Source organism: Aptenodytes forsteri, unplaced genomic scaffold (assembly GCF_000699145.1).
Source record: "Aptenodytes forsteri isolate BGI_AS27 unplaced genomic scaffold, ASM69914v1 Scaffold88, whole genome shotgun sequence".
NCBI classification, from domain to species: domain Eukaryota; kingdom Metazoa; phylum Chordata; class Aves; order Sphenisciformes; family Spheniscidae; genus Aptenodytes; species Aptenodytes forsteri.
Genome location: NW_008795948.1, coordinates 3607133 through 3625496, shown reverse-complemented (window position 1 = coordinate 3625496; position 18364 = coordinate 3607133). Strand labels below are relative to the sequence as shown.

General features: G+C 36.5%; 1 protein-coding gene across 1 annotated transcript in view; it reads right to left on the bottom strand.

Moving 5' to 3' along the window:
* LETM1 (leucine zipper and EF-hand containing transmembrane protein 1) overlaps positions 1-16907 on the bottom strand; it is a 29685-nt gene extending 12778 nt beyond the window's left edge. The window contains exons 1-10 of the mRNA XM_009285410.1: positions 16852-16907; positions 13720-14176; positions 10141-10150; positions 8717-8850; positions 7572-7709; positions 4375-4578; positions 3758-3877; positions 3010-3141; positions 2023-2202; positions 1242-1397 (exon numbers count right to left, since the gene is read on the bottom strand). Coding sequence (XP_009283685.1) covers positions 1242-1397; positions 2023-2202; positions 3010-3141; positions 3758-3877; positions 4375-4578; positions 7572-7709; positions 8717-8850; positions 10141-10150; positions 13720-14176; positions 16852-16853 — 1533 coding nt within the window. The 5' untranslated portion in view covers positions 16854-16907. The remainder of the gene's footprint in view (positions 1-1241; positions 1398-2022; positions 2203-3009; positions 3142-3757; positions 3878-4374; positions 4579-7571; positions 7710-8716; positions 8851-10140; positions 10151-13719; positions 14177-16851) is intronic.
* Positions 16908-18364: the final 1457 nt, after the last annotated feature.

Here is an 18364-nt window from a genome sequence, read left to right as displayed (position 1 = left end):
ATTTATTTCGTCTGCCTCTTCATCTTGGGTGGTCTGTAACAGACTCCCACCATGACATCTGCCTTGTTGGCCTTCCCCCTGATTCTTACCTATAAACACTCAACCCTATCGTCACCGTCATCAAGCTCTAGACAGTCAAAACACTCCCTAACATACAGGGCCACAAGTACATTGGGAGCAAAAGGAAGGCAAGAGAAAATGTGGGCCTGCTGCTGAATGGGACAAGGAACCTGGTGCAAAAGGACATGGAAAAGGCAGAGGTAGTCAATGCCTTCCTCAGTCTTTACTGATAAGACTGGCCTTCAGTAATCCCAGGTCTTTGAGACCAATGGGGAAGTCTGGAGCAAGGAAGATCTACCATCAGTGGAAGAGGATCAGGTTAGAGAATATTTAAACAAACGGAACACACACAAGTCCATGAGACTTAATGGGATACAACCACAAGTGGTGAGGGAGTTTTTTTTATGTCATTGACAGGCCACTCTCCATTATCTTGGAAAGGACCTGGTCATCAGGGAAGATTCCTGAGGACTGGAAGAAAGCAGATGTCACTATCTTCAATAAGGGCAAGGAGAAGAATCTGGGGAGCTACAGGCCAGCCAGGTAGCAGATGATTAAAACCAGCACGCTCTGACTGTAACAAAGCATGCTCTGATCACAACAAAGCATGCTAATCCTAAAAATTAACCTGTTACTTTAACGGTGGTAATAAATTATGTTCAACATCATACAAAAGAAATAGTGGAGTACACTAAAAAGTTTTTATAGCGTACATACACTGCCCATATCAGTTTAGAAGAGGAAGTCGATACAAATCTAGTAGAGTCTAGTCCAAACCTAGTTCCTTACTTAATCCTTTAGTCTTAGCTACACCCTTCAAAAGAAGGCAACACCCATCTTTACCTACTCTTCCCCTCTCCCTCCTCATGTGTTAACTATACACAGATTAAACATGCACAGATGCATTACGTCTACAGCCAGTGCAAATGCCCCCCCCAATAGGTATATTAGTTTCAATAACACAGATAGATAAAGGAGATACTCAGAGATGTTTTGTGCCGTCTTCAATTTCTGCATTGGTGGTTGAGAATTTGCAATCTACTAATTAGCTGTTTTTAACGGACAGAATGCAGTGAGAGGGTTAAAACTGAAGGACAGCCAGGCAACTTACCATGGCTCTTACATGTATGTTTTGAATCTTTACATTAAAAAGTATAAAAAAGTACAGTTACCCAGATTACCTTAATGCCTTCCAATACTGGTGCTGTATCTTTCAGTGTCTCCGAGTGCATCGCCATATCTGCCCTTGCCAGTTCTTGTTCGGTATCCATAGCCATCTGACTTTTTTTAACTTGTAGAGCAGCTGCTTCAAGATCTACTGCTGATTCCACCTCTTGCTAAATTTGAAAGACCCATGAAGTTTTAATTAAAACAAAGATAACATTATCTGCATTAGCATCAGTAAAGAATGACTTCTCAAAATAGAAATAGTTGCCAAAGCACACGCAGACATTTTTAGAAGACATTAAAAAACTGCAACATATTGAGTGGTTTCACATTAAAATACCCACTTGCACTTAATGAACTATGCCTGTGAGCTCCTGAGGCTTAATTCACCAGTAAAGCAGGCCAGCAGCTTTTATGGTCAAGTATTATACAATGACATTATCAGGTTAATGACAAATAGAAAGAGCCAAAGATAAGAACATTTAAAGTACAGGGTGGGGGGAAATCAAAAAACAAACAAAACCACCACCTTTGCTAGAGGAATAACAGGCTTCTCTTATTACTCTAATTAAGAGGAAAGAGCAATCAAAGATACCTAAGACTGAGACAATCTTTAATGTTTCACAGTGAATCCTTCTGTGTTGCAGTCTGGTTTAATATTCTCCCACATCTTCCATATGTGCATTTAAAGTCCAGTTTCTTGCAGGCAAGACCCAGAGCAGAGGCAATAACTCATAACGTGCTAGTTTTTACATCACTGACATTTATTTCTCAGTAATTGAGAGCAGAACTTACCACAGCTGCAACCTGAAGGGTTTCTTTGGCTTTCTCTGCAGCTTCAGACAATCTTTCCATCTCTTTTTCTTCATTTTCTTTTCTGATGGCTTCCTCTTCCTGAAGTGTTGCTTCCAGACGCGCTTTGTTATCTACTTTCTCACCTTCAACTTCTGCCACTTTGACTTGAGCCCCTCTGGCCTAAAAATAATGTAAGAAGTCTATTAAAGTCTACACATATGTGTGTGTATATATATGTATGTCTACATAATGTAAGAAGTTTATATAACCTTATTGAAATAGGTAGTACAGGTATGCTAATGAATATAGTTAGAACTCCCAAAAGTTACCCTAACTTTCTCACCTTCAACTTCTGCCACTTTGACTTGAGCCCCTCTGGCCTAAAAATAATGTAAGAAGTCTATTAAAGTCTACACATATGTGTGTGTATATATATGTATGTCTACATAATGTAAGAAGTTTATATAACCTTATTGAAATAGGTAGTACAGGTATGCTAATGAATATAGTTAGAACTCCCAAAAGTTACCCTATTTTTGCATTTCGTTGAAAAAGATTATTCTCTTTCTTTGAAAACGAGAACCTTCCACCATGAAATCGTACATATTCTTCCCTCTCTTTCTCTCAAGACTACCAATAATCTACCCAGATCATTTCTCTCTCTACACAACATCAACATTTTCATGTATTAATGTCTTTATATTGCCCGCAGCGTAGATTGTTTTTTATATAAGTAAAAAGATTATTCTAAATCTTCTTATGCTATTACTGTCTACTGTCATGCAATGAAATATTGCCTTTTATTTGCTTTATTCTCAGACCCCTCCATGTATAAGCCAACTTCTGTGTTTGACGGTCACTCAAATAAACCTATCCATGGTTTAGCTTTTCAGGGAAAAGAAAGGAACCAAGAACATCCACTTCTCTGAACAGATTTTCAGTGATGATACTGAAAGCTGGTTACAGACTATGTACATCAATACTTACAACACTCTCTGGTAGTGTCTGAAGTGTTGTTTTGAGCTGATCAGCTGGAGAAAGGGTATCTGGAAGATACATAGCTCTGGATAAAATAAGCAACGAAGTAGGGATTTCCTGGTTCAGATGTAGATCTAACCACTATAAATGCAATACACAAAAAAAAATTTCAACTTTTGGATTTTTTTTCTTTTTTACAGATCAAGTCAAGCATACACAAAAAAGTAGATACTATTTTTTTTACCACTACTTATCAGTCAATATCCTAGCACAGGAACTATAGGCTATAAGCAGCTAAGAATTACAGCAATTGCATTGAAATATATGAAGAAATATTCTGTTTGAAGAAGTATTTCAAGAAGTATTGAATGAATATTTGAAGAAGTGTTTTGTTTCACATGCATCTTCCTCTAAACCAGGCAACACCAAAAGACAACAAACCAATCTACTTGGAGAAAAGTTCTTTACAGAGTAATACAAATAATTAACAAGACAAACTGCCAAAATTGCTAACATATTTTGGATATGTTTAAGTCTAAGTATCTATTTGCATCATCAAAACATCATAGCACAGCCAAAAGCCAGAAACCCACTGCTACTACATACTTACACAGTACACATGACAAAAGCTTATTAAAGAGAAAGACTGTTTTATCCAAGCCTTTAATGAGAACAGAAGCAAAATGACTCCTCAGAATCATAACAAAAATCAGAGCTGCAACTACAGGTCTGTGTATTCGGTCTTGCAAAAACATACCTGTTTAAGCTGTTCCTTGAGACGCTCCTCTGTCACACCAAGAGCTCTCATACCTCGGGCACGACAAGCTGCCTGCAGTTCTTTAACAGTCAGGCTATCAACTCCTTCTTCAGCAATCAGCTGCACAAAGCGTAAAATAAACTTTAACATGCAACAGCTCAAAACTGAAGAACCACCATCAATGCACACCCAGAAGTCCATATTTTTTACACCGGCCACTAGAGGCTGCTGTGATAACACAAAATAGCCTCCACTTTCTAAACAGTGAACATTTATACTGTAGTCTTAACAGCTCCATAATGGTAATGTCAATCTCTTTCTAAGTTAATATTTCTATCAGCTTCCTTACAAATTATAGTTTCATAGAAATGCTTTTCTTTGTAACATAATTACTTCCATTGCAATTAATGGTAAATTAAAAAAAGGTCAGCTTTTTCTTTACAAATAAGGATGCTTCCGATTTTAAACTCTTCAAACCTTTTCGTTCTAAGTTAGCTCAAAAATAAGACAATTAAGACAAAAAAGAAAAATGCCTAGAAAGACATACATATATCTACACACACTCATTACTCTTACACGTCAAAATTATTAACCAGTGCCTATTTAGAATGACTCACTTTGTCATCTGCTTTTATGCTTCTCAACCTCATAGTCAGCTGGAAGCGGAGAAAGTTATTTGTCCCAATTGACTGAAGTTCCAACAATTTACAAAGTGCCACCAACTGAGGCCTGGTTAGATTGTCCAGAGTCAACTCATCTTCAAACAGTTTAGAGAACCTTAAGATCTCCTCATTGCTGGGTCTTTCGCCAGTTTCCCTGATCTGTAAGAAAAAACAAACACACACAAAGCTTTTCAAAGCAAATGTTATGGTTGGGCATTATTTTGAACAATAAAAATATTCTCCTCATTTGTCAAGTACTTTGCATCAATTTTGGGATAGGAAATAGGACACAAGGAAGACATGAAAGAAATTTTAAAAAAACAAATTTATTTACTATAAAAGGCAAAAGAATTGATGGTGTTGATAGTTTCCAACAACATTGCATAATATAAAAACTAACAAAAACAAAAATTAGATGCATCTGTATACTAATGAGCAGGTCTATCTGAGTTGGCACTGCCATGAGATACCTCAAAAAAAAAAAAAATCTGAGCAAATAAACAGTTGCTACAGAAGTCACACTGGCAAGTATTCTTTCTGGTACCATACTTCATAAACATAAAAGCACATTAAAAGCATCACCCTGTGAAGATAAAGTGAGAAGTATGTCCAATGGCAAAAATTTTGCAACGTTGGTGTCCCTATGAAACACAGATTTGGACACTTACCTACCTACATTCTCTCCACAACCACATTTGTTACAATACTGTCTTGCTTCCAGTTTCTAGCTGTTCTGCGGCACCCCAATGCAAACGCACTTGTACTTGAAGTTATTCCAAAGTATAAAACACTATTTGGGAAAGGACTCTGCATCCTTCTTGATGGAAGATTCTACATAACTGCTTATACAAATGCAAAGTTAAGCTTTTAAGTTATGTGTTGCCAAATGGTACTTCACAGTAATTAAATCCAAATACTGGAAGCAGAAATAACAGTTCAAAGAAGTAGAAAAAAAAATCATTCCCTAGTCTCATCAGGTCTTAGTTAAACATTATCACCTGTATAAATGTTGATTTTTCTATTTTAAGTGCACCATCAAGTGCTTATTAGTGATATTACTGAATCAAAAATCTACAGAACTTAACAATTAAGTACTCCCAGCCATTTAACACCTTCAGTCTAAACAGTAAGTACATAGATATCCAAAAAACACTTTTCCCAACACCTCTACCTTTTTTTAAGCCCTGTAAAGAAAACATAAGCTAAGTGACACCAAGTACAGTCTGAAAACCTAACATTACCTATACAGCCTGATTTATTATGCCTACCTGTTTTACTTGCCAACTCAAATCATTTAATGAACAGCTACTGAGTACAGGAAAAGATAAAAATTTGGAAGACAAGATGGTCTTGAGTCCATTAACCTCCAGGATACTTGTGTAGCAGGGAAACCAACTCAGAGAAAGAAAGGTCAAAGGCATTGTTCCACTTCACCAGCTCCTTCACTACAGGAGCCAAAAATGGAACTTTAAAAATACAGAAAGTATTTTCTTCCTTGCTTAAAGCTGAATTTTGGCAGAGGCAAGCATATGTTTCTTGAGAGTACAAACTGAAACTTTCTAGTACATCATTAGCTACAAAGCAACACAGATAAATTCTGGAATTCTACAGCAAACACGTTAAGCCTGTAATCAATGGTTCTTGCAGCATCAAATACTTCACTGCAGAAGCAGCTATAAAAGAATAGCAAAAAGGTGGGAAACATTTAAGCTTCTTCTTGCTCTGACATTTATTATTTAGTAGAGTGAAATGAGATCAATAAAATTTGCCTCCATGGCACAAATGAGAAATACATAGCTGTAAAAAGCACACCCACGCATAAGAAATGCGCGGCTTGAAATGTCTTTTTAGTCATCAGAGGAACTTGGGACTTCCTCCAGCAAATGTGGAGTGATATGTCATTTATTTCCACAGAAATTAACCGCCAAATGTAAATACTCAGCAGCAGTTCTTAGAGAAGAAAATTAAATGTTCCAAACATGAAGCATGGCAGTGGCATGCTCCCAGAGTCTGCAGCATCAGTGCTTCAGCTACTAACTGCTATAACTAACCATTTAAAATTTTCTGCAGATGAAAAAGAACAGAAACAGATGATTGCATAGAAGCTTCAAAGTACATGGACTTCGCAAGCAGATACCAACTGACAAAATATGCCAATATCATTATCTGAGGTAACCTACACGGCACTATCAACATGATCTTATTACCCCACCCTTTAAAACTTCATTCTCAGCACTGACAAGCAGGAAAAGCTCCAGCTACCTGACAAGACTTGTAAAGTTCAGGTCTGAAATCCCCAGGCTTATGTGCCTTTTTCTGTGCAAATACATACTCTCCCCAAAGGAGGGGACTACACTCTTTCTTTCAACAAAGCACCTGGTGATGGTTGCTGGCTCCATCTCTTACTCAACAGCCCCACAATTAAGAGAAATCAGAAGTGTGAGCTGACCAAGATAAATCCTATTCTGAGAAGATTTAAGAAGGTATTTTTCATCTCTCCAGGGAATACCTTACCCTTACCTACAACTTGGTGAAAGGAAACACTGTCAAACCTAAAGGCCATCAACGTAGGAGGCAGATATCCGACATTTAGTCTCTGTGTCAGCAACTGCTTGTGAATAGAACAATTTTGTACCAAACACAGCACTCACATTCTAGCAAAACCCCAGATTACACCGCATTCTAGTCAGTACCCGAAAGGATTTCAGCAGTATAGCAGCCGTGCATTTAAAAAATGTTTTTATAAACAGAATTAAATTTGACAAAAAAAATTTTACTTTTCCCCCACTAAGTTTTAATCAGTTAATTAGGAAAGAACTTCTTTATCCCACTTTTTTTTTTACACCCAATGTTCAAAAAAAGAGGTCAAAAACTACACGAGTAAAAAGAGAACGAGAAGCGAATGAGTAGAAATATACTGCTTCTAGAATCAAACAGAGTGAAGTACCAGCTAGAATACCAAAGCTAAGACCAGTAAAACTTCAGCACGCTGAAGTATTACTTGCAAAAAAGAGATCTATCCTAAAAAACCTATTACATCCTGCTCCTTCAAATCCAACAGAATAAAGGTATCTGATGATTACCATAGACCAAACAAAACACCTAGTCATTTTTTTGGTAGGAAGAGAAAATAATTTTTTTAAAATTTTTACCTTTTGAAAGAATGTTGAGAAATCTTTTGTAACATTTCCTTTGGCTGCTTTATTTTTTAAGGCAATCTCCTCAATCGTGTCTTGAAGGAATTTAGCCAATTCAAGCTTTACTCTCAATTCTTTCTTCAATCTTTCCTCCTGTTAAAAAAAAAATTTGGTTTTAAAAGTTCTTTCCAGAAATGTGCGCACTAAATACCACTTCTGCCCTCAGACAAGTTATGTGGAGTACTTCTGAACTGCTGTAACACACACATCACAAGAGGACATTCACTCTTACCAAAGATCCCCAAATCACACTGAGAAATAGGTTGATCAGCTCAAAGCTCCACGAAGCATGAGATGCAATACCAACAGAGTGAAGTGCAGCATGAGTGGCCTCAACTGCTAAAACTAACATGCACCCTCTGAATTAGTAACAAAAAAATAGAAACTAACCAACTTCGGTTCGGGTAATTCCCAACTCTTGTATCCAGCACAGAAATCCTACACTACATCTCATCCAAGGAATTTATCACAGAACTAGAAATTAATGGTTACTTAGATCCAAGTATACAATCATGATTGATTATATCTGTGACTGACTGGAAGCGCACTATGTACAAACCTTATTTAAGTATTTTGTGCTCTGAAAGAGAAAATTTTGGGGGCTTTTTGACTTGTGTTTACAAAACTCTATACAATTCCCAGAAAACTTAACTAAAAGAAATAAAGTTTAAACAAAACAATGTATCAGAAGTTTTTAAAATAATTAGTATACCTACAAAAAACCTTGCATCAAGAATAAGGACTACAAATGTTAAAACAAAGTCTGTTTATTTTAATACAAACTAGAAAAAGAGAGTTTGAGCTTTCATTTCTGCTTTGTAAGGGTCATAGAAAATGGAGATAAGGATAGTGAAAAAGACAAGAGAAGCTTACAGCCCTGACAGCTAAGCACCTGCAGATATAAAAAGGCATGTCAGGGCAGCACTGTTTCATTATCAGATGTTAACAGCAAGATCATCAAAACAACATAAAGAAAAAGCATTCCCCAAATATGAAAGAAAAATAGTAATTTTTAGAATTTTTCTGATTTCTTTCTTTATCAAAGAAAGTTCTAATTTTTTCAAAACATATTACTGGATCATAAATTCAGACCTGCTTACCTTTTTAGACTTTGTCTCAAATGTAGAGGGAAGCATATTAGGGAACAACTTAAGAGCTACTGGAAGCAAAAATTCCATAAATGGGACAACAAGAAAAACTAGGAAAGGGACCAAGCGGAAGAGATCGGCACATAGAAAATTAGAGAAAAAGGTGGAGGGGGGGGGGGGAAGAAAAAAGAAATATATTGATAAGCAAAATTTTATATATTTAAAAAATACTTGACATGATCATCCACATTATCACTTAATTACACATATATATACTTGCTACAAAGGAAATTTAAAATAACACAGAAAAAGGATGTGACAAAGTCAGTTTTTAGTACCTTTTTCTTCAAGTTGCTATATACTACAGTGCGCTAGTTTCACCAGTTTTCAACACTATAGAAAGTATTTCAAAAGCCTCACTGTGTCTCAATAGGATTATTGAACAAGTATCTCATTTAAACCTCTTAAAAGCACCTGAAAACAGGAGGTGGTCATTTGTTGTCGTTAAAGCTGCTTAACTTCTTTTATTCATCTTTTTTTGTGCTCCACCACTTCTTACATGCATGAGCTACTATGGACTAAGTAATCAAGAATAAAATGAAAGATCCCTCCCCCTCTGCCTTTTAACAATTGTAATGTACATTTAAATCCAGGGTAATGAGCCCAGCTTGGTAGATTTTTTTTTTTTTTTAAATCACTGCTTTTCTAGAGCAGTAATCCTCTGAAGCAGGCTGATGCATTAGTTACTGAATCTTGAACTGCATAAAATAAATATTGTCCTTCTGATTTCTGTACACCCACAGATGTATATATTAGGCTGTACAGTCTACAATCAAATCTTTCAGTACTCGTTGGAAGCTTAATAACTTGGTTTATATTGGGGAGTGTAGATCTTGCATGACTCTACCTTATTTTACAAAGCAAATAACCGGTTATTGGGAATAATGTCAGTTCCTAAATCAGAGACTGAAGGTCAGACATACACTACAGTACACTACTGCCACAGCACTGTCATTCAGCATCATGATTTGATAAACACAGCTATGATTGGCAAAAACTGGCAACTTCAATGCTATTACACAAGTAAATGCATGCTTCCCCTCCATCCCCTCTCCACAGCTCACGCCAATCCAGGGGAACAGCAGCAACAACCAGTATAGATTGCATGTCACTAGGACTGCTTTGCAGTTTTACAGAACCAGTAAAACATTTAACCATAATTTTCTTAGCATAAAACCAGCCAAAATCTTAAATACAGTTTGAGGAATGCACAAACTCCACAGATCCAAAGTTCGACATTTTTCTTTGTATATAAAAAATTCTGATTCCCAGAAGGGATGCTTTGGTCCATTGTTTACAGGCTCAAAGATGTTTTCATTCATTACAACAATAGAAGATAAATGACTACCAGAGAGTTCAAAAATATTTAAGAAAGTTTGGAAGAAAATTTTAAGTCAGAAAAACAAGTACATTTTCCCTAAAATCCCTCAAAATATCTATACAGTGCAATACAGAGTTTATTTCTGCCCAGTATCTATTTTTAGACAGTGCATGCAAGTATTTGTACAAGGCAAAATCCGAATCTAAGGAAGCAGTTTTACAACTGGATTAAGCTAACCTAATGCTAACCTGAAATAACGTATAAAGAGTCATGAACGCACACTAGCAGTCACAATGTGAAGGTACACCATTGATCCAGCTAAAAGTAACCCATGAATAGATACACTGACAACTGAAAAAGGATCAGTACAAACCAAAAGCGGGGGGAGGTGTTAGAAAACCTGATTTGAGCACAGAGCAGGCCTGGCCTTTTTCGCAGCAGCGCTGTCCTGGATCAGCTTACATAAATCATGAAACTGCACCCTCTGCTAAGTCAAGGAAAACAACTTTGCACAGGAACCCAATACAATGGTGCGTGATTACACACACATTATTTGGCAGCACAGCATGAAAAACTTGTGACTACTCTGTATCTGCTGCTACAGTTCATGTATTCCACTTTTCCCTCCTCTGCAGGGCCGAAGAGTTTGTAAAGCTGATAAACTTGCCACAAACTCCATAGTGTTTGCCATCTCACTTCCATGTCCTGAACCATCCTGCTGTAGGAAGCAGCACTAGAGCAATTAGTTTTTAACAGCCAGTATTGTATTTTGCATGTTTTTTTTCCCCCAGCCAGTATTGTATTTTGCATGTTTTACTTCTTCCTGCCTTCTCTCCTAAGTGTAGATATGTGAACCTGTTGAAACCAAACCCTACCAGCAATTGTACAAGCAGAATTTTGGAGCCGACTTTTGGTTTACAGAAGCAACAGCTCCCTTGCATTAGCCACGCTGCAATTGCTTGTTAATGTGGTTAGATTACTTGGATATCTTTCCATTATTGCCTCCAAAGAGGAAGGAAAGGGCAGGCAGAAATAACTCATTTGTCAGTCTGCGTGAAGATAAGATTTCTCTAGGACTGTCAGTTCATATGCAGTTTAATACATTTAAAGCAGTATGTACTTCAATTTTTTTTTTTTTTTAAAGTTCAGGAGGCAAAGTTGTAGCTAATCTGGCATCAAAGTTTTAAGACTTCTTTAAGTCAGTCAATATACCACAATTTAAGGCTGAACTGATAAAAATGAACTGTGTTGAAACAAACTTAAAATAAGGTTTAAAAAAAGTGCATGTAAAGGGTTTTGTTCAGCTGTAGGCTGGTTTGCTTTCCACTGACTAGGTTCTAAGCCTAACTTGACTCCATTCAAGAGACAGGACGTCCTCTACCTCCATATAAAGAAAACACAAAAACCTAGATTGAGAAAACAACATTACTGTAGTTCTTAAAACTATTTTCTCTACATCTTCTACACTGGAATGCACGCATACAGACATACACACACATTATTAGATAAGAGACAGGCTACATCAATGTAAACACTAATTTATATCTGCATAATAAATTTCTATTTTAAATAAGGGAATTGATACTGAAATCGCACATCTGCACAAAAAAAATAATTCAGGAAGGCCAAATGCCAGACCACTACATAAATATGAGAAAGACGGCTCTGTCATCACTAGATGACGAAACTAAAGGGCAATCAAATGAATAAATCCACCTATTGATGGAATAATGCATGTGTGTCCAAAGATAATGTATTACTTCTAAAGGTTCATGCCTTCTAGAATACAGTCCTGATCTTTCAGCAGAAATATTTCCATGATATCCATATTTTACTGTTGTTTGCATAATTTCTCAGAAGTATGGCTCAGTGAACAAGAAACAGGCAGGAAAACCAATGGTTCCAGTCTTGCCCTCTGGAGGATTTCTGATTCTGTTTAAACCATGAATTAATTTGTCTCACTTGGTTTTCCAAGTTTTCCAAAGCTCTCAATAAGCCAGCACAAGCCAGCACTGCTACTTCAAGAAGTCCTGCTGTCCTCATTCCCCCCCTATCCTCAGTTACTCTTTTTTGGCACTACATAATCTCCTCTCTTATGTCAGCACAGACTTTATATTTATTGCTGAGCAATGTTTCAGCTGGATCAGCTGCCAAACATACCCTTGTACTAGCATAAGGAAGAGGGCAAAAATCAGTAGCATGAAGATGCTGAGACCGCATACCATCAACCAGTGCTGCTGTAGAAAGAGACTAAATGTAATCACAGATGAACTGCTGTATGTGCATTTAACAATTTTTGTTATTTGTCTAACCTTGCGAATATAGGAAAAAAACTTTTGCATACTGCAATAAGATGGGACGTTTTTCAATTACACATGAAAATGTTCAGCTATGTACCAAATTTTATCAGGAAATGATTAAAACAATGAGCAAATACTCATATTTTTGATCATTTAACAAAACTTTTGAAGGCAGAGATGTGAACCTAACATACTGCGTGTACAGTGTACAAACTGCAGAGAACCAGACGGTGATTGCAAGCAGCACTATTCACTCCTGCTGCCAGAGTATATACACTTTTCACTCTCCAACATTTCTTCCAGCACATTTTTTTCCAGCAACAGCTGAAATGCCCCCCCCCCCTTTTTTTTTTAAAAAGGCAGGAAGAGAGACTTGAACATTTTATCTGTATAAATTGCTTAAACATCTTGGCTTTAAAAACTGTAAAATGAGAACTATTAAATCAGCATGTTAGATATATTGCTAATGAACTGGTGAAGTTGAATACCAATGCATTCTTTCAAAAAACTTTTTTTAAATTATACCTGTTTTAAAACAGCTTATTATTTTGCAGTCTTTCCATATATGAGCTCATGTCAAATGTTTTTAAATATTTATATATTGTTTAATTCTAGCTGTATATGCATATTTACTTCATCCACAAACTGAAATTACTATTGAAATGCATGTATATTATCCTACTTTGAAAGCACTCTCATTTTGCACTCCGGATTTCATCTCCATCCCCTCTTCCCTTTTCTTTAAAATTATCAGTTGCATTTTTACAGTTTCATAAATGTAAGCTACATGTCATAAAGAAAAACAAAAACTTTCCTCAAATTATCTTCTTTGGACTAAAATTATCTCACAAATATATTTGTAACTGTGATAGTACTAATATCTGATTATCAATCATGCATTTCAGCCTGCAGCTTTTGTTCTGTTTAAAAAAAAAAACACAACAGAATTGGCACAAATCCAACCTTTACTAGAAGTGTTTTCCCTCTGTTTTTCCAGCTGGAGTGTAAAAGCAGAGAAAGTGACCGTGTACACACATGTAGCACGTGGATGGGAACTTACAAACAAACCACAACTGCTGTCCACATGACAAAGCAGAAGAATCCTCTGCTGTTCCAGTTAGAAAATACCAAATTTATCTTCAATAATGGGGAACAAGACTAAAATGTTTTGGAGTCAAATCCAAAATTTTTAGTGTCCACATAGGGAGGAGGAGGGAAATACACCTAGCAATTTTAATTCTAGGAACAGAAGACAACAGAAAGAACCAACTCAGTTCAAATAAAATGGAACAATCGCTAAGGATACTCAGACGAAATTGGTATTTACTCAGTACCTGTCTCCGTTCTCGACGAGACAAAGTGTTTCCATGAAGTATTCGCCAGAGCATCCTTGCCGCTATTTTTGTGTCAATCCAGAGTAGTCGAAAACCATGATAATAGTGCTTCAGTTCATCCACAATCCTCTGTCCAATAGATTTTTTCACAACTTCCACTTCTGTTGGACTATATACAGGACCTCCTTCTTCCAACTTCTTGTTTTTGTCCTTTAAGGACTTCAGTGACTTTTCAACTATGGAGTCATCTTGAAGGGGACGTGAAGAATGCCACCATCTAACTGGAAAATACTGGGGACCTAAAACACCCATGGTTGCTAGTGGCGTCCATGAGCCAGAAGAGCTCGCAAGAGTGAAGTATATTTGTTCAGATCCTTTAGTCCAACAACAGTAGCGACCTTTTTTGGAGTATGCGTAAACAGAAGGGACACTAGTGCAATATTTAAAGTGTACAGTCCTTCAGAAGAAAAAAGCATTCAAGAATTAGCAATAGATCATAAGCTATTTAAATATTTATATATATTTGTAAAATTATATAAATTTATGTACTCATAAAATGTATCATTTGAGAAATATCTACTGCATATTTAAGAAAAAAACCCAAACCTGTGACTCTCAAGATCAGGATATCTATACCTGAAAAGAACGCTTGGCTGTACTTCATGACAAGAAATAACCTGCAGAGAATTTTCCATTAAGCAACTTTGAAAAGGTAGCTTATTTTACTCCAATTCCATAAAGAGTAGCGACCAGAAGTGCTTTCCATATAGAAAGCTACATTTGAAAATAAATCTGTAAACCCACAAGTAACATAAAGCCCCTTCCATTAATTCTCCTGTTTGAACAAAACACTTGAGAAAAAACTACAAGTTGTAGAATTGGGATAGGTGCTGAGTTAGAGGAAGAGAATTAGTATCAGAGAAATCTGATTTCATTAGAGTTCCTCTTTTACTATCTCCATGCATCTAGTTTTCCTTTTTCAGCAGAAACTTTATGCACAAAATTCCATCATGGTACTGAGCTCGGGCACACAGAACCAACATTTTTCTACCTTATTCAGAATTTTGTTCTTTTTCTTTAATTAAATGTAAACTGAAGTTAGAAGGAAAGCATTGCTCAAACATCCCAAACACTCATTATACACAAAGAACTACTCATTATAGTAGGATCGTACATACTTTTATAAAAGGATATGATAAACTTAAAATAGTAAATAAAATATTTTTTATAAATGAGTTCCATTAGGTTTCCCTCAAACTGAAATGCCAGCATTAAGTTGTCTACAGGACAGAAATGACTGGGGGGTTTCTTCACTAAGCCCTTGTACTACCAAAACAAAATCAGAATGTATATTTGTCTTCTGTCAATGAACAGAAAATAGGTACAAGTGGCTCTACAGCTGTCAGTAACATTAAGGAAAATAAAGTTTATTGAACACTTGTAAGTATTAGCCTCACTCACTCAATTTTCAGCCAGAAGTACTTTATAAACTTAATTATCATATGCATCCAATGAATTTTAAATTACTTTAATGGTTTTATCCATTTAATGTTATTCAAATAGAGCTTTATACAAAAAAAATTTACTAAATTATTACTTTTTAAAAGACACATGATTATTTTCTAGGTTAAACTAAAGTTTTAAGCATCTGACCATTCACTGGTCAGACGACTGCTGAAACATGCACAGCTACACAAAACATTTTCTTGATTAGCTAGAAAACTACACACTTGCACAGATACTAACTAATGAGAATTATGGTTCCTTCAAGAAAATAAAGTACATATTCAAAACCAGATCAAAACACTTGCATAAATCAATCCATCCTGACTCTAAGTCCAAAAGCAGAGCTCCAGGCCTACAGACTAAGTTCCACCTACATACATCTACATTCTTCTGTATGCAGAGAGGAAGGGAGCTCTGCCAGCAGAACTGGTTCTGAATCTGCAGGGAAAAAATTTTCAGAAGAAATGTGCCTCTTTGAACACACTTTCACTAGCAGGATGTCAGACATAGAACTTCTATCCCAAGCTGTCCTCAGTACTTGTACCATTACAGTCCCTTGCTTTTGGACGTGGGTCATGCAGGGTGCAGGTACTAGTTTGTTTTATTTTAAGCAGCAACATTACATTAACAGCAGCTTTTGGTAAAAAAAATTTCTCAAAAGAATAACAAGAACTTCTGTCCCAGTATTCTGCTGCTCATATAACAGACTTAAAATTGTAAGTTTCCATTTTTCCAAGAGAGAGGCCCCATATAATAATCTACTAAAAAGCAAACAGGTTTTTAAAATGCTGTATGTATTAAGAAAACTCTCATAACTAATTATACAGTAAGCGATATAGAACTAACATGACTAAAAAAGAATGGAATTACTTCATTTCATATCAGAGGGATATGTCCAGAGACACACCCTTATGTTAAAATGGAAACTTACGAAATTGAAAAATAGTCACTGTTTCCTGAGCAGTTAGACTGTAAATAAACCAGAGAATACATATTTTAACATTCCAAGGAAAGGGGTTATGAAATTCATATCCACAAGCATGCCTTGTGAGCCAAGTCAGGAACAGAGAATGGATTCTGCCAGCATCCAACTCCTTAAGTTCCATAAGAGCACACAGCAGCTGGATTTGTTTTCAGAAGAGGACACCATCTCCTAGGAGAGCCTCACCCAAGGCTGTAACATTCAGTAAACTACATTGGTTTAATAAAGATATAACTCAAATGATCTACATTCCTAACTGTCAACTATGTTTTTCAAACCAGCTTTGACTGAATGTTTACTCTATGGAACTCCACAGAGAAAGTATGCAAGAAGCCCACGATATCCCATGGCGTCACCTGGAATCACTCAAGAACAAGATTAATATTCTATTGCTTTCACATTGTAAGTGAAACAAAAAGGAAAGAAGCGGGCGAAAAAAGGAAGATGTCACTTTCCTTCTCCTGCACACAACCAAGCAGGTGAAGAGGGTAATACTCAGACTTCCTTTAATCTGTCAATAACACAAGCTGAAACTAGTATTTTCACACTTTGTCTAGAAGATTTAAACCTACATTCTATGATAGTACACTAGCTAATGGTTTTGTACAGTTTTGAGTTTAGGAAAAAAGTTCATATTTACTCACATTTTGTTTGCCAGCCTCAGGGATGTACAGCTAAGACATGCCCGATGTCCCAAGGTACCTAGAGAAATACCAATAATTAGCATTAATTCTGAAATTCAGGAAGACATTTATTCATATAGCGAATTGTACACAAATACGTGATTTAAAAGACTGACCTTTACTTAGGAATGGCTACTACTGAAAGCACAAAAAAGATGCTGCTTAACAGCTACTGGACTTCCTTATCATGCACTGTTTGTACGCACATTCACACTTTAGATGATTGTGCATCACAAACAGCCAAGACTGCAATTTTTTTTGCTTTGATAATAACCATGTGAAGTACTGAAGCCCAAATACTGCATCCTATTCCAACACAAGTAGAAGCACATGCCTTGTTCTTCTTATTTCTCTCAATCTGTAATCCCAACTTATAGGATAAAAAAGAGAAAACAGGTGGGAAGCAATTCTGTAACACGGCTGACATCTCCATAAACGTTCAAGCAAATTGTCCATGCATACAGTCGAACTCTGTGGACATATGAGGTACTGCTTGCACTTGTTCAATTGCCTGAAGACAGGTTTCCAAGTCCCTCAGACAAGCAACTACATTGCAGAAAAACTTCACTGAAAGCAAATGTCTTTTTTAATGGCTCCATGACAACACAGTATTAGATGAGCCAAATGGAGCACTTGGCAAGTGTCTAGGATGAAAATGTTGGGTTTTTTTTAAGCAGGACAACAAAGAAAGTGTGAATATGAACCTAAACACACTTCACTAGAGAGGTGGAACTACAACACCATTTCAATACATTGCTGTCCATTTTGATTAGCACCATATGAAAATAGCTCTATCCCTGGACCTCACTGCAAAGGATACAAATTGTCCCGAAGGGCAAGAGACTGATCCAAGAAATATGAAAGGTTAGCTTTCCAGCAAACGGTGTGTTCCCCAAAATGAATTTTATTCAAAACATTAACTCAGAATCAGTCCTAATAGTAACTAATAAAGTCCACAAAGATGACTGACACCTATATAGGCATCCTCTATCCAGGTACAGAGACAAGCAGCATCCATTCTGGCAATAAATTGAGGAGACGGTCAAATGATAAAATTATCTAACTCAGTTCACATACTTCAGTAAAGGGCCATGCTTGAAAGCCTTCCAACCATCCAACACCATGGAAGCACCATCAGCTACATAAAATGCTACCTAGTGGCTGTATGCAATCTACAATCACTGAAAATCATCCCCGAGCCCACTAGAAAAGAATTGATCTCCCTAAAAAAAATTTTTAAAAAATCTTGTATCAATACCTAGCTGCAACAACTAAATAGCTAGATAATACCAAGTGCAAAAAGATTCCTGGACAGAACAAAGGAAGAGCACATGAGCAAGACTGCAAATGCCTCTACTCTTTTTGGCCAATCTCTTCAGAATTCACTGTAACCAAAACAAAAATTAAAGGCTGGAGTAGGCATGCCATAGTTTGTTTCACCCATCTAGTATCTACTATTTCTGGTCAATCCTAA